The sequence below is a fragment of the Microcaecilia unicolor genome, chromosome 9, assembly GCF_901765095.1.
Source record: "Microcaecilia unicolor chromosome 9, aMicUni1.1, whole genome shotgun sequence".
Classification (NCBI taxonomy): Eukaryota; Metazoa; Chordata; class Amphibia; order Gymnophiona; family Siphonopidae; genus Microcaecilia; species Microcaecilia unicolor.
The window spans coordinates 3640872-3662860 of record NC_044039.1 but is presented as its reverse complement, the minus strand read 5'-3'; the positions used below and the strand labels follow the sequence as shown (position 1 = coordinate 3662860).

General features: G+C 47.1%; 1 protein-coding gene across 1 annotated transcript; it reads right to left on the bottom strand.

The window, feature by feature from the left end:
* Positions 1 to 21: 21 nt before the first annotated feature.
* On the bottom strand, positions 22 to 21967 carry RTCB (RNA 2',3'-cyclic phosphate and 5'-OH ligase). Its single transcript, XM_030215479.1, has 12 exons — positions 21773 to 21967; positions 15678 to 15756; positions 9963 to 10030; positions 9070 to 9169; positions 7260 to 7416; positions 6291 to 6447; positions 5426 to 5585; positions 5051 to 5226; positions 3431 to 3619; positions 2773 to 2883; positions 2104 to 2223; positions 22 to 746 (listed from the first exon to the last, which is right to left on the bottom strand). The coding sequence occupies exons 1-12, from the start codon at positions 21863 to 21865 to the stop codon at positions 639 to 641; spliced, it is 1518 nt and encodes a 505-aa protein (XP_030071339.1). The 5' UTR covers positions 21866 to 21967; the 3' UTR covers positions 22 to 638.
* Between the last annotated feature and the right edge of the window lie 22 nt (positions 21968 to 21989).

The following is a 21989-nucleotide window of genomic DNA, read 5'->3' as shown; positions in this document are numbered from 1 at the left end:
TACACACACTTTGCAATGCAGTCCTTTTTGAATGCATAATCTTTTTATTTCAAGTCTGAAAGATCCCGGCATTTCGCACAAAACAGTCTTTGCCAGCAATGCATGAACTTTTAGGTCTCCAAAAAGTGGAACCCTGAACAGCAAAGAGGAACCAAATGATACATAATGTGGAAATCAACTATTTTCTTCATAGAAAACATGTAAAGGGGCTGAGCAAATTCTGCTGCCTGAAATCTAACTCGTTGGCTCGACCTAAACAAACACAAACAAACAAACAAACAAAAAAAAACAACCCACCTCATGTCCAGCGTGGCTGGTCAGTGCTCCATTGTTCTAACTAGCAGGAGCCAGACCTCAGACAAAAGTCCCTTGTAAAACTGTGAAGTAAGGGTGTTGGTATTCATCTTGCCACTCTTTTTTGGAGATAAGGGGGGACTGGAGCAAAGGACCCAATATGGTTTAGTCAATAATCTTACAATCCAAAGACCCACATACTAGCAGGTTTTATCAGATCTGCTGAAATTAGGAAAATAATGTCAAAGCCCTCAACCTAGAGTGATCTGATAAACCTCACTGGGGGTGAGCTTTTAGGCCAAGCTCTTGGACCATTTCAGATTTGAATAATTCCAGCCTAGTTACTAGCCCTTGATGACTGCAATTGGTCGGAGTTTGATGGCTTTCTTGCTGATGCCAGCGTCATGGCATGTGTTTACCACATCTGTCACATTCTTGTACGACTCTGGTGCCTGGAAAGATAAAAAAGTTGGTGAGACACCTAAGCTTCACTGTAACTTATTGTTACTGTCCTACCTACCACTCTGCACCCCGGTAAACGGCAATGAACTACCCTTGTCGTGATCGAGGTCCAAAGTCCAGCACAGTGCATGCACATACTCTGACAGAACTAGGGATTTCTGTGTACCGAGGTTTCCTTAGAACATGTCAATCATCTCAGTATTAATTTTTTTTTAAAAGGCTTTTATAAAGCTTATCTTGCAGGATCCCTCACTGAGTTCCAACAGTCTCAGTTCTGATCATAAGTTGCTAAATTCATCAACAGGAGGTCCTGTGTTGTGACAACACTGTTAGAATCAGGATCCACGGGGTATTTTCTTAAAGATAATCCTGGGACATCAAATGACAAAAGCTCAGCTAGAACCTCTAAGAAGTTAGAACACCTGGACTGTGCTTTACAAATCAGCTACTCCTGTTACTTTGAAAACGTTAGCTCAAGATTTCTCATTCGGATGTTGCAAGTCATTGTTAAAGTACATTGTAGAACCTGACAAACACACACACACTGCAACTTACAATAAGAACTGAGAATAAGCATTTTCAGTAGACTTATACCAAATTTTTCTATATATAGCAATTCGCAGCGAGACAACCGTTGGACCCCTCATTACAGTGTTTTCTTATCGAGACACCACAAATGGGCATATTGTTCTCTAATTTGGAAAAATTGGAGTAAGTTTCAGAGATACACGCTCGTATGACAGTCTCTGAAAAACTTTACTATGGGATATTGTTTACTGGAGATGATGATTTTTTTTTCCTTTTTATGCAACTTCCAACATGCTTATTGTGACCTATAAGGAAATGGTAACTCTGTTTGTGCAAAGAGGAAACACCTCAATAGTCACAACCAGATAATGGCTACTTTTCAAAAGAAGTAAAAGGCCACCACAGCAAGACACAGTGTGACCCAGCTCAGTGGCGATCCTAGCCAGCATGACACCCGGGGCGGATCGCCGATGCGCCCCCCCCCCCCAGGCGAAATGACACCTCCCCCCCCCGGGTGCACGCCGCTGGGGGGGGGGGGGGGGTGCCGCGGCGTGCGCCTGTCAGCTGAGTTCGCTAACTTCGCTGCAGCTCCCTCTGCCCCGGCCGGAACAGGAAGTAACCTGTTCTGGGGCAGAGGGAGCTGCAGCGAAGTTAGCGAACGCAGCTGACAGGCGCGTGCCGCGGCACCCCCCAGCGGCGTGCACCCGGGGTGGACCGTCCCCACCTCGGTACGCCATTGACCCAGCTTTAGATGCTGCGATGCTGTTTGGGAAAGATGTCTCCTAATCTGTGTCACTGTAAGACACAGGCTTTTCATACCTCTTCCATGACCAGCTTTGGTGATGCCACTCGGATGGCTATGCCCATGTCTGCCAGTTTGTCTAACACATCCTGGAAGTCCAAGTTACGGCGAGACTTGGCTCTGGATAGAGCACGTCCCTGAAAAGGCAAGACACAGTTTTTACGTTTGGGGAGCGTGCCAGGTGCCCTTGACCTGGATTGGCCACTGTCGGTGACAGGATGCTGGGCTAGATGGACCTTTGGTCTTTCCCAGTATGGCACTACTTATGTACTTATGTACTTTACGACAGAACAAATTCTTCACTACATATATCATACAGAAATTTGAAAAAGTGACAGAATTTAACTTGTCATTTGGTACAAGAGAATGACTAACAACCAGGAGTAATTAGAAAGAGTTCTGTAAATAATTGCGTGATATACAGTGGAGAAAAAGAGGGGAACTATGACAGTATCTCTTTTCTATTTCCGATTCCTTTTTCATTCTTTAGAAAAGCTGAATAATTGTCTAAAGTCTGGGAAAGCTCCTATTCTCACACTGAGGATCAAAGTCATAGCAGTGCAATCGGCATTGAAAAACCAATCAGAATGTCGCGCTCTCAAAAATGAGCCACATTTCTCCCCCTTTTCCCTTCCGCCGAGTGTACACAGCCTCATTCCCGAGTCCCCGTTTTGTTTGAAACTCACAGCTCCATGGCAAGTTGTTCCAAATGTCTCGGTCATGCCTTGCTCAGTCCCCGTCAAGACGTAGCTACATGTTCCCATGGTTCCACCGATCAGAACGGGCTGTCCTGTTAGCTGAAATGCCAAGCACACAACTGTCCTGGTTAATTTCCATCTGAAAATGTTCTTAACATATATTTTCCCAAACTGATTGAGACATTTCTAAACCAAGGAAAAAAAAGTTAATTCAGAAAGCTTCTGCTCGGGTGTGAGGAAGCATAACTACATATCGAGCACAAGACGGGCTTATAGCAAAAGCCTGCTGCTCCTCTGAAAAAGAGGTAAAGAATCATGATAAGTGAGGAAAAACATAGTAACTTAGTAGATGATGGCAGAAAAAGACCTGCACAGTCCATCCAGTCTGCCCAACAAGATAACTCATATGTGCTACTTTTTGTGTATACCCTACCTTGATTTGTACCTGTCCTCTTTAGGGCACAGACCGTATAAGTCTGCCCAGCACTATCCTCGCCTCCCACCACCAGTGTTCCCCTTTGCTATGGGAGTCACAGAGTTAACGCTGTGGCTTTTCTACTGAGAACCTTTGTTGGACACCGTTACATCCTTATTTCAGTCGGGACCATGCAGACTGGACCCCACAGAGTATCTCGGTCAAGAGTACCTGGTAATCCACAGCAATGAGTGGATGGTGGGGTGGGAAGGCTCGCGTAGATCCTTTCCTGTGCACTAGCAGTGTCTTCTCCTTCCCATCCACCACATGCTGCTCCACCTTAGCGATGTTGTGAGACACATCGTAGATCACATGCAAATCCAGGTCATCTGGGGTGGTGTTGAAGACTTTTGCAAAAGCCTGAAAATGGAAGAGTAAATCTCAAGTTTACCTGGATTTATTTTGTACTCAAATTTCAGATTTACAGGCCACTCTTCCCCCTCAGTTAGACAGTGCTTCCCTGTCAGTATAGAACAAGATGCAAGAGCAGAGACCAGATTACTATCATCTCTGATTACTCAGAAAAGCCACATCAGGGGACGATCATTGGGGTATCCAGCAGTCCAACAGCAGGAGATGGAGCTATGTCAACACTGGCGAGGGGGACATGGACTGCTGTCGGGTACCTGGCCACAGCTCCACAACGAGGACAGGAGCAAATAGTAGGACAGTACACAACAGCCAGTCCGCCCAAGTCTTCTGGCATATCCTGATAACGACCTTACCTAGCTACCAGATGCAGATGTTTCCGAGTGCTTGAATGAGCTCTCCTTAACCCAGATGATTTGCCGTCTTCCTCTTTGGATCTCTACCAAATACTCACACCCTCCCAATAGGCATATCCTTGTCCCTAGAGGATTTACGATCTAAGTTTGTACGCAAGGCAGTGGAGGGATAAATGGCTTGCCCAAGAACACAAGCGGCACTAGGTTTTGAACATGGCTCTAACCATTCATCCTCTAAGATTAACTGCTTTTAATATTGCTGTCTTTAGTTCAGATGTCCAAGAACTTCCCAATTTGCTGGTGCTTCTTTAAAAGCACTCCTTCTTTTAAGAAAGTTGTTGCTCTTAAAGTCCAGGGCTTTGCCTTTTGTATGACCCCAGAAGCTCAGGTGCTTAAGATTAGACACAACACAGTGGCCTAGTGGTTAGGGTGGTGGACTTTGGTCCTGAGGAACTGAGTTCGATTCCCACTTCAGGCACAGGCAGCTCCTTGTGACTCTGGGCAAGTCACTTAACCCTCCATTGCTCCATGTAAGCTGCATTGAGCCTGCCATGAGTGGGAAAGCGCAGGGTACAAATGTAACAAAAATAAAATAGATACTATTGGAGATTCTACATGGAATGTTGCTACTATTGGAGATTCTACTTGGAATGTCGCTATTCCACTAGCAACATTCCATGTAGAAGGCTGCGCAGGCTTCTGTTTCTGTGAGTCTGACGTCCTGCACGTACGTGCAGGACGTCAGACTCACAGAAGCAGAAGCCTGCGCGGCCACATTGGTGATCTGCAAGGGCCGACTTCTACATGGAATGTTGCTAGTGGAATAGCAACATTCCATGTAGAATCTCAAATAGTAGCAACAGTGGAGGAGTGGCCTAGTGGTTAGGGTGGTGGACTTTGGTCCTGGGGAACTGAGGGACTGAGTTGGATTCCCACTTCAGGCACAGGCAGCTCCTTGTGACTCTGGGCAAGTCACTTAACCCTCCATTGCCCCATGTAAGCTGCATTGAGCCTGCCATGAGTGGGAAAGCGCAGGGTACAAATGTAACAAAAAAAAAAAAAATACCTGTCTAGTGAGGAAGGTCATGGAAGAGCGGTTGACCCACGCATAGTTGCCAGCTCCTGCCATGCCCTTTAGGTAGTCCTGTCCCTCGTCTGAGGAGATCCTGGCACACGCTAGCTGTCTGTCATTCACTATGATCTTGTCCCTCTTCATGGCTTTTTCCATAGCCACCAAGGCATCTAAAAAAACAGCACAAGCACCTCAACAGCCATTTTCTGGCTATTAAGGGGGATATGTTGTCCCTTGCAAGGTACAGGGAGATCTGTCTGAATGACGATGTCAGTTACAATTTCAATTTCCAGTCTGAGACTCTTCCCACTAACTACTGAGCAAATTCACAGCGTAAATGAGCGAGTTCCACATTATTTCATAACTCACCTGTAGCAACTTGGTGGCCCAGGCCACGGCTGCCACTGTGGATCATCACGCACACCTGCCCCTTGTGGTCGATGCCCATTTTCTTGGCCGCATACTCGTTATAAATTTCATCCACCACCTGAATCTCAGCGTAATGGTTTCCTGCTCCCAGAGTTCCCAGCTTCATGTAACGAGAAAACAAGGAAACGTCTGATTACAGATGAAAAGGATACACACAGAGCGCAAGTATTAAAAAAAAAAAAAAAAAGAATAATGTTTATACTGAGCAAGACAAGGAAAAGCAGAATCTGCAAACAGGCAAGAGCTTCCCCCCTTAAAGCACCAGGAATTGGATTAGTTTGTCATGGCAAAGGACAAAAAAGGTCTTCTTTACAGATGCAGGAGCTCTTCTGCTTGGAAGTCAAATTGCTCGAGACAGGCAGGCTCGAACTGGTGATGCTCAGTTCTTATATTCTGCTGGGGTTGACTTGCCTTTTCTTGCAGCCAATGTAATCATCCAGTCAGAAAATAAAACCCCTGTGGTGCGTATGACGGTGCAAACAAAACACGTACGTAAGTGCTAATCCTGCCCTGCTCCATCTATTCTCTCTCCCCCATGAAAAGTAATTGCTGCTTCTTATACATGTACATCTGCTAGGCATTAGATAAAAGCATGTGAAAAGCTGTTCTGCACGCTCATATCCTCGGTTATTTACACATGGGGTAATTTTTTCATTTTGCTATGCGTGCATTTTGAATTGTTGCAGCTGCTTTGTATTGACTGTTGTTAACAGAGTCCATGTTAAATTAAATGTGTCCCTTTTTCCATCTCTTCCCCCCACCCCTTGTTCAGATTCTGCCAGGTTTCACTGCGTCTTGTTCTTACCTGAGGCAAACCCCGCTTCTTGGCCTTGGAAGAGACCTTACTGGGATCAGCCTGTAGCATTCGACCATATTCCTCACAATGCTCCTTATCCTCTGCCCAGGCGTAGCCCTCCCGCAGAGACCAGTCCACACCCATTTCCAGGGCCTCCTCCAGGTCCCTAACAAAACAAATTAGCAGTGAGTTTGACCTGTGCTGGTCTCACAGTGCAGAATTTTCCAGCCATTTAAATCATCCTTTGATTAAATTCTCTTGGGGGAGGGGGGGGGGGGGCTTTGCTCATATACAATCTTTTAACCTATGACTCCACTATCTGGAAAAAAAAAATAGAAACTGACTGAATTTCATTACCCAGGAAATAAACTTCAGTAACCTGGAATTTGGTCCCATTTGCCTCTTACTTCCCCAGCTGTAACTGTCTTTTATCCTTCCCGCCCAGCTTCTGCCACCATTTCCCATCTCTGGTCTTTCAGTATCTCCCTGTAATCAAACAGTTTACAATCTCAACTGAACCAAAGGGTTTCAAAAAGAAATCTATAGAGCACATGGTTCAAAATATAGAAGCTCAGAGACGGAGAGTGGACAAAGAAAAGGGAAAGGTCAGGTCAGGCTAGTTAACTCATGTTATTCTGATTGTTCTACATAAAAAGATGCTCTGCTGTACAGTTCCCTCATATGAGCATATGCTTATCATATCAGAATTATTCAACAGTGACACCTGCTGGCTGGCCAAAGAGCACCGCCCAGCGGTTTGCAATTCTCTCCTTCCCACTTTCATAAAAACTCTCCCCCGTCTTGAAAGCAAGATGGATCCTCTACAATCTACATTACTAATAAGTAAAGTGCCACTGGGTATACACAGCTGCGTCAACCAAGAGTTCCGCATATGGTCCCAGGTACTATGCTCCCTTCTATTGCTTATTTTGGTCCGACAGATGTCCTGTGAAGCGGTGCTGCTGTGTTGGTTCTTACTTAGCATTCATGGGGATAACCCCCTTGGATCCCACACCGACAGGGATGTGGTCAAACATGGCCTGAGCCAGCTGTTCCTTCACAGGCTGCACGTCACCCTCATCGAGGTTTGTGCGCAAGAGCCGCACTCCGCAGTTGATATCAAACCCGACGCCACCTGAGGAGCAAAACAATACAGTCAGAACCCAGTCATACCTTGGGCTGGCTGGCTCACTGCTGCACAGTGATGGCACAGAAAGGAGAGAGCAGCACAGTCTGGGTCATTCAGATCTTCCTTCAGAGCCTCCCTCACCTGACAATTATCCTCTCATGCTAATCAAAATGGGTCTATATGAGGATATTTTTACACTGGGCTGTGGCTGTTTAGAAGGACTGCATCTATGGAATCTTAGCAGACATTGGGTGGCAATGCCGGTATTTGGAGAACAAAACCGGTGCAGGGCGGACTTCTATGGTCTGTGCCCTGAGAAAGGCAGGGACAAATCAAACTCGGATGTACATATAAAGTATTACATACCACGTAAAATAAGTTTATCTTGTTGGGCAGAGTGGATGGACCGTTCAGATCTTTTATCTGCTGTCATTTACTATATTACCATGTATGTTACGCTGGGATCTAAGGCTCAGCAGGACAGTGTATCATCTCTTCCTGAACAGACAGCAACAGCCATTTCCAACAGGACAGGAAAGAGTACTCAACCCAATAGGATACTCTCTAGTTTATATTCAAATTATGATTACATTCAAATCCAAACCCTGATGAAAGAAAAATAATCTTGTTGAATAAATAAGACAAAAAAAAAAAGAAAAAGAAAAAGATATTGTTGAATCCTTATTTATGCTAATTTCAAAATAGAAAACAAGCAAATAACTTGTACAGAAAGCTGAATCTTTTGCAGGAATAATCAAAATACGTCTGTCTGTGCAAATAAAAAAATGAACCCCTTCATTAAGTCCAGACCAAAACATCCAACTTATAGCCCTGGATTTTTTTGTTTTGTTCCATTATGGCAGAAAACTGTCCCAAGTGTTAGAACGCCCAAATCCTGCCATTAACACACCCCTGACATGCCCCCGCTTGTAATTTGAAGGCACTTCTGACAGACTTCATAGAAAAAAAAAGTCTAAAAATTGGTTTTAAAAATACCAATTTGGATTTTTTTTTTTAAATAAAAAGCACCCAAATGCAGGATTTATGCCACTGTATGGACATTTTTCTCTTTTGAAAATAAGCCCCATAGTAACCTATGTAACTTTGTAAGTCTATGTGTTTTGAAAATGAGACTATCAGGCATATTTTCAAAGCACTTTGGGAGGCTAAGTTCCATAGGTTTCTATGGAACTTTGGAAGGCTAAGTGCTTTGAAAATATGCCTCAAAATGTCTTGAGAAGCATTTATATCCTTTTTATTCCATTGAATTAAACAAGCGTATCATGGTAAGAACATATAACTGTCATCTTTGTACAGGTTCATTAACTTTGTACTGTAGCGCTGCGTACGTCTAGTAGCGCTATAGAAATGATAAGTAGTAGTAGATTAACCCTGCAGTGAAAACACACACCGCAACAATATGGCAAACTACCTCACACAAGGCAAAATCATCATCAGCCCAGATACCACGAAGCACAATTTCTATGCCCTCGATGCTGCTCACATGGTTGATTATCATCAGTCTTTCTTTATACATTACTAACACAAGAACAGTTACATGGTGACACCCTAATGCTGAGGGCAGAACAAGGTTCACCCAGTTCAGCTCTACGGGAAGCTGCAGGTTTCATGCCCTTCCGCAGCCAACTCCCTCCTTACCTGGCGACACTACTGCTTCCGAATTATCCATGTCAAAGGCAGCCATATTGCCAATGGCAAAGCCATAACCAGAATGCACATCAGGAAGCCCTATGGATCTCTGCAACAAATCAGCCAATAATCACAGATAAATAAAAAAAAACGACAATCATTTGTCCTTAACTGCTCATTTTCTCTGTTCAACGCGCTACCCACTTCAAGAGTGGAGGAGTAGCCTAATGGTTAGTGCAGCAGACTTTGATCCTGGAAACCTGGGTTCAATTCCCACTGCAGTTCCTTGTGACCTTGGGCAAGTCACTCCACTGTCCCAGGTACAAAAAAACTTAGATTGTAAGCCCCCTAGGGACAGAGAAAGTACCTGTATGTAATATGTACAGTGCTGCATATGTCTGGTAGTATTATAGAAATAACCAATGATAGGCAGAAATGTTCCAACCTGGAACCACTCTGCTGGTCTCAAGCCTTAACTTAGTCACAGCATCACTGAGAAGATGAAAAGGCATGGATTAAGGCCAAGACCTTCACTATGGTGTGATTGCTTATAGGTGTGGCAAACAGAATTAGTGTTTCCTGCCCAGATGGACTTACATACCAACACACAAGCAGAAATCAGTGGAGTCCTCCTACACTTCAGTGCATTGCAAGCAAAGTGAAACTCAGATGCATAAGAAGCAGACAAGTGCTCGACAGGTCAAACACTCTTTCCTGCTTTATAGCAGTTCTCAAACCTGTCCAATGAATATGCAAAGATCGATATGCATACAATAGTCTCCAATATTTGCAAATGTTTTTATTGCTATTTAGTGTAGCAACTTTGAAACCCCATCTTGCTAGATGGCCACCCAGGAGAGGGTTGAGAAGTACGGACTACTTTAAAGAAACATTAAACTCACATGAACAATTCCCGGCAGGGCAGCAACATTGCCGATCTGCTTCATGGCAGGCAGGAAGCCTCCGGCACCTAAAGAGAGAAGATTTATAAGGACCCATCAAACACAGCACGTAAATCCCCATATTCAGAAAGTGCCACACAAAATCTCTAGCACCAGCAAGCAAACACGTTGCAAGTGATATTATATTGTTTTACTAGCCGTTAAGCCCGTTAAAACGGGCGCGTATTGGAATGCTTTTTTTTTCCCAAGGCCCCCCTCCCGTTGCAGCTGCAAAGCCCCCTGCCATCCTCCTTCCCTGCCAGCTCCAAGGTCCCCTCTGTCCCTCCCTCCCAGCTCCAAGGCTCCAGTCCTTCCCCCTTCCCAGCTGCAAGGCCCCCTGCCTTCCCTCCCTCCCTCCCAGTTCCAAGGCCCCAGGCCCTCCCCCCAAGCTCCCAAGGCCCCCTTCCCTCCCTCCCTCCCAGTTCCAAGGCCCCCTGCTCTCCCTCACAACTGTAAGGGGCCCCATTCCCTCACAACTGTAAGGGCCCCCCTGCCCTCCCTCCCTCCCAGTTCCAAGGCCCCTTGCCCCCCCAGTTCCAAGGCCCCCGCCCCCCCCCCCCGTGCCTTCTTCCCAGCCAGCTGGAAGGCCCCCTTCAGTCCAGCCCTCCCAGCTCCAAGGCCCCCCTCCTTCTGAGACCTCCCATGTCCCCTCCCCCCCCAAGGTAGCTGCTACTGCCCCCCCCCCACCCCAGAGTCACCCCCGCCCCCCCTTCACCCGGCCCGGGCCCTCTCTTCGTTATTCAACTTACAGCAGCGCCAAAACAGCAGCAAGCAACAGCTCCCGTTGGCCTTCCTTCACTGCCTGTGCCTCGCCCTCGTGTGACGTCACGTCGGCGAGGGCGGGGCACAGGCAGGGAAGGAAGGCCGACGGGAGCTGAAGCTCAGCTGCTTGCTGCTGTTTCGGCGCTGCTGTAAGTTGAATAACGAAGAGAGGGCCCGGGCCGGGTGAAGGGGGGGTGGTGGCGACTCAGAGGGGGGGCGGTAGCGGCTACCTTGGGGGGGGGAGCGGTAGCGACGTCAGCGGTTCCCTCCCTCCCCTTCTGCGCAGTTTCCCTCTCTGTCCTGCCCCCTCCCCCCGTCATCACGTCTTGACGCGGGGGCGGGACAGAGAGGGAAGTCTCTACTGCGCATTTGCAGGTGAGTCGGTCACTTGCCATTTATAGGTTTGATTGAACTCTAAACGGATCTTTAACAAGCTTTGACAGTTATCAGGTTAATCCAATAAAAAGGTTATCACCTACAATTGTGGTGTTAGACATATGGAAATAATGGTAAACTAATAACTGCAATTTACCAGTAAGAAACAATCGCACCCATCATGTTTCCTAGGAGGTTATGAAACTATTATTGAATAAAAAGGGAAGAAAGGCTTGGCCAGTAGCTCAGGGACACAGGCCCGATTTCCATCTCAGGCTTTCTGTTTCTCACGCTGGAAAGGGCTGGGGATGTTGCAGAGATAGTGCTCATGGCACTCAGGGGAGGGGAAGCAGCCATCAGACACGGACAACACCTTGTAGCTGGATTCAGGGTCCGTGACTGCAGCATCCTGGAAGGAGCTTAGGTGTACGGCTGCTAGTTAAAGATTATTGCTGCAATAAATAACAGACTGGGAAGGGATATATAAATTACATTACATATATGTATGAATGTGTGTGTGTGTGTGTGCAAAAGCACTTAAGAACTTATGTATATTAAAAGCAAGAAGCCAGTAAAAGAATCAGTTGGACCACTAGGTGACCGAGGGATAAAAGGGGCACTCTGGAAAGACAAAGCCATTGTGGAGAGACTAAATTAATTCTTTGCTTCGGTCTTCACCGAGGAAGATGTGGGGAAGATACCACATCTTCCTTGATGAAGAAGTATTTAATGGTGATGACTCAGAGGAATCGAAACAAATTGTTGTAACCTTGAAGACATAATGGGACAATTTGACAAACTAAAGAGTAGCAAATCGTCTGGACCGGATGGTATACATCCCAGAGTACTGATAGAATTTTAAAAAATATTACTAATAATAGCTCTGCAAGTTCTATCATTTATCTTTTAAAAATCAAACATACTACTGGAAGATTGGAGGGTGGCTAATGTAATGTCAATTTTTGAAAAGGGTTCCAGAGATGATCTAGGAAATTATAGACCAGTGAGCCTAACGTCGGTGCCAGGCAAAATGGTAGCGACTATTATAAAGAACAAAACTACTGAACATATACGTAGGCATGGATTAATGAGAAAGCCAACATGGATTTAGCCAAGGGAAGTCTTGCCTCACCAATCTACTGCATTTCTTTGAAGAGGTGAGTAAACATGTGGATAACAGTGAGCCAGTTGATACTGTGTATTTGGATTTTCACAAGACATTTGACAAAATACTTCATGAACAACTGAGGAAACTGGAAAGTCATGAGACAGGATTATGAACTGGTTAATTGAGAAGGGACGAATGGTCAATATTCTCAATGGAGAAGGGTAAATAGTAGGGTTCGCCAGGGATCTGTGCTGGGACCACTAGAAATGAGAACAAATGATTAAAATTTGCTGATGACTCAAAAATATTCAAAGTTGTCAAATCACAAGAGGATCTTACGAGACTGGGTATCCAAATGGCAGATGATTAATGTGAGCAAGGGCAAAGTGATGATGCATGTGGGAAAGAGGAACCCTAACTAAGCTATGTTATGCAAGGTTCCACATTAGGAGTCATTGCCCAGGAAAAGGACATAGGGGTAGTCACTGATTCGTTGAAACCTTCTGGTCAGTGTGCAGCAGTGGCTAAGAAAGCAAACAGAATTAGGAATTATTAAGAAAGGAATGGAAAACAAAAATGAGAATATTACAATGCCTTTGTATCACTCCATGGTGCAATTCTGGTCACGATGAGGTATATTTTCAAAGCACATAGCCTTCCAAAGTTCCATAGGTTTCTATGGAACTTTGGAAGGCTAAGTGCTTTGAAAATATGCCTCCATGTCTCAAAAAAAGACATAGCGGAATTATAAAACATACAGAGAAGGGTGACGAACATGATAAAGGGGATGGGTCAACTTCCCTATGAAGTAAGACTAAAGCGGCTAGGGCACTTGCTTGGAGAAGGGACGGATGAGGGGAGATATGACAGAGGTCTATAAAATACTGAGTGGAGTGGAATGGATAGAGGTAAATTGCTTGTTTACTCTTTCAAAAACTAAAATGATTATAGGGCACGCAATAAAGTTATTAAGTAAATTTAAAACAAATCGGGGAAAATATTTCTTCACTCAACGTGTAATTAAGCTCTGGAATTCATTGCTAGAGAATGTGGTAAAAGCAGTTAGCTTAGTAGAGTATTAAAAAAGGTTTGGACAAGTTCCTACATGAAAAGTCCATATGCCATTATTAAGATGGACGGGAAAATCCACTGCTTATTTCTAGGAGAAGCAGCATAAAATTTATTTTACTCTTTTGGGATCTTGTCAGGTACTTGTGACCTGGATTGGCCACTGTTGGAAACAGGACATTGGGCTTGATTGACCTTCGGTCTGACCAAGTATGGCAATGCTTATCCTATATAATAAAACTCACCCTCAACGTTCTGAGGACACTGACGTCAGTGTCACTTCCTGCGGGCACTTCCTTCGGGTTCGAGGTGGTGAAGCCACCGAAATCACTGTGTCTGGGCCCCGCCCTCGCGTCAAACGTGATGACGTCGAGGGCGGAGCAATGGCGTCAAAGATCGAGGGCGGAGCAATGGCATCAGTGGATGAAGGTGGCGTGCGTTGACGAGGTGCGGAGCAATGGCGGTCAGTGGCTTCACAACACCGAAGGGGTGGGTAGGGAGGGGGGGTTCGGGAGGAAAACCTTGCTAGCGCCCGTTTCATTTCCTCCAGAAACGGGCATGTTTTACTAATATTATATAAATATATTAGAGATGGGCAACAATAAAAAGTTTTATTCAAATTTAATTGTGGGATTAAAAACTTTAATCATATGATTAATCCCTGAAGACTCCCAGCATCCCCCCCCCCCCCCACCCCGGCAATCAGGACCTCAACTCTCCCGCCCCGCCGCCTCTCTATACCTTTTCAAACCTTTTAAATTATTTGCTAGCAGCAGCTTATAACAGCTGCTCATGCCGGCCTCTAAGCCTCCCATCTGATGCGACTTCCTGTTTCCAAATAGGACCAGGACAGAAAGCTCAGGTCCATCGCGAGCAGCGGGTATGTGTCACTGCTTGCTGCTGGTGAAGAATTAAAAGGTTTAAAAAGGTAAGGAGGAGCAGCAGGGCATGGTGAGTGGAGGGAGAGACGCCGGGTAGGAAGCATTAAAAATATCCTATGCGTCACGTGCTGTTCCAAGTTTGGTGGTGCCTCACGTCACTGGGTTGATTTTAATCTTCAGATTCTCTACAATTTGTACATCAACATCCTGTGAGTGAGTATATGAAGATTCCACTGTGTTTATAAAACACTAGTAAAAAAGGCCCGTTTCTGGAAGGAATGAAACGGGCGCTAGCAAGGTTTTCCTGGGAGTGTGTATGTTTGAGAGAGCCAGAGTGAATGTGCGGGTGTGTGACAGAGTGAGACTGTCTGTGTGACAGTGTGTGTGTGAGAATGAGAGTGTGTGACAGGGCCCCCTCCCCTGTTCCTAATGCCCCTCACCCCGTTCCCTCCCCTCCTTTTCCTCCTCCTTCCCACACTTTGGGTTCCTTAAGGCTTTCAAAAGTCTATGTACCCCCGTGGCCCTAACGCCCAGTATCCGGATACCCCACCGCTTTCCTCCTCACCCCTCCCCCAAGATGTAATACTTTCACGTCCTTCATTATTTTAAAAAAGTGTCCTATGTACCCAGTATACAAATGCCCGGCATTCAGATTGTGTTCCTCTCGTAAATTTTCATTTCTTTCATTCATTCAGAACTCCCCCCCCCCCCCCCACCGAACACTTTTGGTTCCTTCAGTCTTTTAAAACTCTCCTATCTACCCTGTGTCCTAATGGCCAGCACTCAGATTGTTTTCCTTTCCCAAATGTTCATGACTTTTAGTCATTCACAACTCCCCCCCTCCCCCCATTTAACACTTTCGGTTCCTTCAGTCTTTTAAAACTCTCCTATCAATCCTGTGTCCTAATGGCCAGCACTCAGATTGTTGTGCTTTGCCAAATTGTCTGTCACTGATGTCACAGAGGTCAGAGCATGCCTGCCTAGCAGACCACTTCCGGCAGGCACGGTCCCAGGCACATCCTGTTGGAGGTGAGAATTATTATATAAGATTTCATTTTACCAAGATTCAAAGCGCAATATAAGCGATACAAGCCTTAACAGAGGGACACCAGAGGAAGACGAACAGCAGAGCAGAAAGAGAACTATGAATCCGGAAAAAAAAAAAAGTCTCATCTCCAAAGGAAGGAGGGTGTGGAGCAAGTAAGGAGATTGGAAACAAGAAAAGGAAACATATTTATTTAATTATTAAGGGATTTCTAACCCGCATTGTCCCCAGAAAGCTCAGGTTCAATGCGGCTTACATAACAAATTAAGAAGAAATATTACGAGACTATTTAAAAAAAATATGAAGAAACAACATAAAATGTCAGTACACAACAAGGGAATGTTGAAGTGAAGAAACGTAAAATACTAGAGATTACACCGTGTATGAGCAAAAAGGAACAGGTACTCCTTGGGATCCTGCAGGGAGCTTATACTTACCACCCCCACGACAAGAATTGCGAAGTTCTTCAAACATCAGCTTCTCCAGAGCATCATTCACATAAAACACCCCTTCCACCTGCAGCCGTAACAGACAGGACAGAGCAAATCATATGCCAGGAAGAACAGAAGAGATAAGAATTGGAACTGAAAGCTGTCATGAGAAAAAAAAAAAAAGCAACCCCAGCTAGATTCAGGAAGAATGGCTGCAGTGCAAGCATAGTTGCCAATGACAAGCATAACACAAATGACCCCTTTCTGGATAAAAGTGAAGGAGTTTGGTCATTAGCCAGGTGCTCAGAACCTACAGAGCTGGTTCCTATGGGGGAAAAAAATGGAACAAAATATCTAAATACAGCTGACAAACAAAATCTCACACTACCACAAAGGTTTATATAAAATTTGCTATACTGCTCTCCTGTGGAACTGAAGCAGTGTACAATACTGAAATGAAAAGTAAAAAGGGGAGGGGGTCACAGGGGGGGGAAAAAAAGGGTAAAGGAATTTTCTGGCAATAGGAAAATGTGATACTGCCTGCCAGTACAGAGTATAAATGTCTAGGAAAGTCAATCCTTTCTTGAACATTTGAAATGGTCTCGACTTGGAGGCTGATGGGATCTCATCTAAGGCTGTGCTGTATTAGAAACAGGAATATAAGGGTGTCTAGCATTAGCGCGCGCTAAAGCACAGCTTAGTAAACAGGGCCCATAGTTTCTTCGCTTCTCCCTGAGGCTTCAAAGTGGTTTACAACAAATCATAAAAATATTATAAATATAACAAAAAGTTTAATCAAAATGTTTGAGCTACAAAACAGCAACTTCAAATAGCCAAGAGTGCTTGGACAATGTACTTGCGTTTTGTAATCATCTTTGACCACAAGAATAGCCATACTGGGTCAGACCAATGGTCCATCTAGCCCAGTGTCCTGCTTCCAACAGTGGTCAATCCAGGTCACAAGTATCTGGCAGAAACCCAGTTAGTAGCCACATTCCATGCAACCAATCCCAGGGCAAGCAGTTGCTTCCCCATGCCTGTCTCAATATCAGACTATGGCCTTTTCCAAACCCAGATACACTAACCACTGTTACCACAACCTCCGGCAAAGCGTTCCAGAGTTTAACTATTCTTTGAGTGAAAAAATAGCTCCTCCTATTTGTTTTAAAAGTATTTCCACGTAATTTCATTGAGTGTCCTTTGCACTTTGGTCTACTATAATTTGATTCCAAAGAGCTGGGCCTTTACGAGGAAAGCCGTATAGGTACAGTGGTCTTCAATATGACACCTGGAATCTGTAGAACAGCTTTATTAGCAGATTTTAAAGTGCGTACAGGTACATTTTTCTTAAAGTCAACTTGCTAGTAAATTGAAACTTATGTCACATCTTAAAAACAGGTTTCACGTTCATACGCTTTATAATCCCAAAATCACACAATCTGCCTTATTGAGAGTATACCGAGGTCTTTGCAAATTATGTTTTAAGCAGATCTGTGTACAATAAGTTGCCATGAATAATCATGGCACAAGGGTAAGTATCTTACATTCCAGTGGTGTAAAGAAGCAATTGAACTACGGAGATGATCTGTTTCTTCACAACTGGAAAATAATCCAGCTAGACACCTAAAATCTTGAGGCCCAGTTTACTTAGGTGCACTAGCGTTTTTAGCATGTGCTAACTGTGTAGACACCCATAGGAATATTATGGGCGTCTACACGGTTAGCACGCACTAAAAACGCTAGCGTGCCTTAGTAGACAGGGCCTTAATCTCTTCAATCAAGTTAAAACAGAATCACCATGACAAATCTCTGGACAATGAAACTTCATTTGGAATCTCCTCACTCACATCTTGGTTTTAAACCATTTTTTTTTCTCCTTGATTTTTCTACTGATGTAAACCATTGATTACCAAGTTTTAGGGGTGGTCCATCAAAACAGCTAATAAACATTTCATCGAAGCTTGTTCTGGGTTAATCATCTCACCACCTCAAACACTAATATAATTTCTGTAATAATGCTAACATAATCCTCCCCAAGCTCACGATAAATCTGTATGTTATATGCATACAACGCATATATTTCTGCCATTTCAAAAATCTGAGCTGAATCAAATACAGGACAACCAAACCAGGCAGGGATCCATAGGTAAATGGATAAATATCTTTATTACCAAAATGTGCCTGCTTCAGGAATCAAAGTATCTCTCAACATCTGTTCACTAAAATAGGCACAAAACACTGGCTTGCAACGTGTCTTCTAAGATAAGTGTGCTATGAATGACTTTTTGATTGGACTGTATTGAAGTTGGACACTTCTTGAAGGTTTTGTTGTTTTTGATTTTGCATTATAAGTAAGGTTTTTGCCAATGATGAAGAGCGGAAATGCAAAGTGATGCACTTAGGGAGCAGAAATCCACGGGAGACGTATGTGTTAGGCGGTGAGAGTCTGATATGCACGGACGGGGAGAGGGATCTTGGGGTGATAGTATCTGAGGATCTGAAGGCGACGAAACAGTGTGACAAGGCGGTGGCCATAGTGAGAAGGTTGCTAGGCTGTATAGAGAGAGGTGTGACCAGCAGAAGAAAGGGGGTGTTGATGCCCCTGTATAAGTCGTTGGTGAGGCCCCACCTGGAGTACTGTGTTCAGTTTTGGAGGCCATATCGTGGGAAGGATGTAAAAAAAATTGAAGCGCTGCAAAGGAAAGGAACAAAAATTGTATGGGATTTGTGTTACAAGACGTATGAGGAGAGACTTGCGGACCTGAACATGTATACCCTGGAGGAAAGGAGAAACAGAGGTGATATGATACAGACGTTCAAATATTTGAAAGGTATTAATCTGCAAACGAACTTTTCCCTTAGATGGGAAGGCGGTAGAACTAGAGCGCATGAAATGAGATTGAAGGGGGCCAGACTCAAGAAAAATGTCAGGAAGTATTTTTTCATGGAGAGAGTGGTGGATACGTGGAATGCCCTCCCGCGGGAGGTGGTGGAGATGAAATCGGTAACGGAATTCAAACATGCGTGGGATAAACATAAAGGAATCCTGTTCAGAAAGAATGGATCCTCAGAAGCTTGGCCGAGATTGGGAGGCAAAGCCAGTGGGGGGAGGCGGGGCTAGTGCTGGCCAAGACGTTTACGGTCTGTGCCCTGAAAATGGCAGATACAAATCAAGGTAAGGTATACACAAAAAGTAGCACATATGAGTTTATCTTGTTGGGCAGACTGGATGGGCCGTGCAGGTCTTTTTCTGCCGTCATCTACTATGTTACTGGGATAAACATAGAGGAATCCTGTTCAGAAGGAATGGATCTTCAGGAGCTTAGCCGAGATTGGGTGGCAGAGCCGGTGATGGGAGGCGGGGCTGGTGGTTGGGAGGTGGGGATGGTGCTGGGCAGACTTACACGGTCTGTGCCAGAGCCAGTGGTGGGAGGTGGGGATAGTGCTGGGCAGACTTATACGGTCTGTGCCAGAGTCGGTGGTTGGGAGGCGGGGCTAGTGCTGGGCAGACTTACATGGTCTGTGCCAGAGCCGGTGGTGGGAGGCGGGGCTGGTGGGTGGGAGGCGGGGATAGTGCTGGGCAGACTTATACGGTCTGTGCCAGAGCCAGTGGTGGGAGGCGGGGCTGGTGGTTGGGAGGCAGGGATAGTGCTGGGCAGATTTGTCGGTCTGTGCCAGGGCTGGTGGTTGGGAGGTGGGGATAGTGCTGGGCAGATTTGTCGGTCTGTGCGAGAGCCGGTGGTTGGGAGGCGGGGATAGTGCTGGGCAGACTTATACGGTCTGTGCCACAGCCGGTGGTTGGGAGGCGGGGCTGGTGGTTGGGAGGCGGGGATAGTGCTGGGCAGACTTGTACGGTCTGTGCCAGAGCCGGTGGTGGGAGGCGGGGATAGTGATTGGGAGGCGGGGCTAGTGCTGGGCAGACTTGTACGGTCTGTGCCAGAGCTGGTGATGGGAGGCGGGGCTGGTGGTTGGGAGGCGGGGATAGTGCTGGGCAGACTTATACGGTCTGTGCCAGAGCCGGTGATGGGAGGCGGGGCTGGTGGTTGGGAGGCGGGGATAGTGCTGGGCAGACTTATACGGTCTGTGCCAGAGCCGGTGTTGGGAGGCGGGGCTGGTGGTTGGGAGGCGGGGATAGTGCTGGGCAGACTTGTACGGTCTGTGCCAGAGCTGGTGATGGGAGGCGGGGCTGGTAGTTGGGAGGCGGGGATAGTGCTGGGCAGACTTATACGGTCTGTGCCAGAGCCGGTGGTGGGAGGCGGGGCTGGTGGTTGGGAGGCAGGGATAGTGCTGGGCAGACTTGTACGGTCTGTGCCAGAGCCGGTGGTGGGAGGTGGGGATAGTGATTGGGAGGCGGGGATAGTGCTGGGCAGACTTGTACGGTCTGTGCCAGAGCCGGTGATGGGAGGCGGGGATAGTGCTGGGCAGACTTATACGGTCTGTGCCAGAGCCGGTGATGGGAGGCGGGGCTGGTGGTTGGGAGGCGGGGATAGTGCTGGGCAGACTTATACGGTCTGTGCCAGAGCCGGTGATGGGAGGCGGGGCTGGTGGTTGGGAGGCGGGGATAGTGCTGGGCAGACTTGTACGGTCTGTGCCAGAGCCGGTGGTGGGAGGCGGGGATAGTGATTGGGAGGCGGGGCTAGTGCTGGGCAGACTTGTACGGTCTGTGCCAGAGCTGGTGATGGGAGGCGGGGCTGGTGGTTGGGAGGCGGGGATAGTGCTGGGCAGACTTGTACGGTCTGTGCCAGAGCCGGTGATGGGAGGCGGGGCTGGTGGTTGGGAGGCGGGGATAGTGCTGGGCAGACTTATACGGTCTGTGCCAGAGCCGGTGTTGGGAGGCGGGGCTGGTGGTTGGGAGGCGGGGATAGTGCTGGGCAGACTTGTACGGTCTGTGCCAGAGCTGGTGATGGGAGGCGGGGCTGGTGGTTGGGAGGCGGGGATAGTGCTGGGCAGACTTATACGGTCTGTGCCAGAGCCGGTGGTGGGAGGCAGGGCTGGTGGTTGGGAGGCAGGGATAGTGCTGGGCAGACTTGTACGGTCTGTGCCAGAGCCGGTGGTGGGAGGTGGGGATAGTGATTGGGAGGCGGGGATAGTGCTGGGCAGACTTGTACGGTCTGTGCCAGAGCCGGTGATGGGAGGCGGGGATAGTGCTGGGCAGACTTATACGGTCTGTGCCAGAGCCGGTGATGGGAGGCGGGGCTGGTGGTTGGGAGGCGGGGATAGTGCTGGGCAGACTTATACGGTCTGTGCCAGAGCCGGTGATGGGAGGCGGGGCTGGTGGTTGGGAGGCGGGGATAGTGCTGGGCAGACTTATACGGTCTGTGCCAGAGCCGGTGATGGGAGGCGGGGCTGGTGGTTGGGAGGCGGGGATAGTGCTGGGCAGACTTATACGGTCTGTGCCAGAGCCGGTGATGGGAGGCGGGGCTGGTGGTTGGGAGGCGGGGATAGTGCTGGGCAGACTTATACGGTCTGTGCCAGAGCCGGTGATGGGAGGCGGGGCTGGTGGTTGGGAGGCGGGGATAGTGCTGGGCAGACTTATACGGTCTGTGCCAGAGCCGGTGATGGGAGGCGGGGCTGGTGGTTGGGAGGCAGGGATAGTGCTGGGCAGACTTATACGGTCTGTGCCAGAGCCGGTGATGGGAGGCGGGGCTGGTGGTTGGGAGGCGGGGATAGTGCTGGGCAGACTTATACGGTCTGTGCCAGAGCCGGTGATGGGAGGCGGGGCTGGTGGTTGGGAGGCAGGGATAGTGCTGGGCAGACTTATACGGTCTGTGCCCTGAAGAGCACAGGTACAAATCAAAGTAGGGTATACACAAAAAGTAGCACACGAGTTGTCTTGTTGGGCAGACTGGATGGACCGTGCAGGTCTTTTTCTGCCGTCATCTACTATGTTACTATGAGGCTAAGTGCTTTGAAAATATGCCTCTATGTTACATTGAGCCTGCAAAGAGGTGGGAAAACGTGGGATACAAATGCAACAAATAAATACATAAATTTGAGAAGCACAAGTCACAATTAGAGCTGAGAAAGGGGCTGTGACGTCAGGAGGTCCTCACAGCCCCCCCCACCACCGTTACGTCACAGTCCTCCCCCCTCCCCCGCACCTGCATGTTGGGCACGAAGGCCTTCTTAATGCGCCAAGAGTTCCGGGTGATTTTCTCCAGATACTGGAGCTCATCGTTGTAGCTGCGGCTCATCTTCCCGACTCCGTCTCAGTCACAACAGTCCACGCGCGAGCTCAGGCGACCTCGCTCACTCACTCACTCAGCGACGTCCCTGACTAATGACGCGCGCTCTACGTCACCAAGAGGCAGGCCAGGC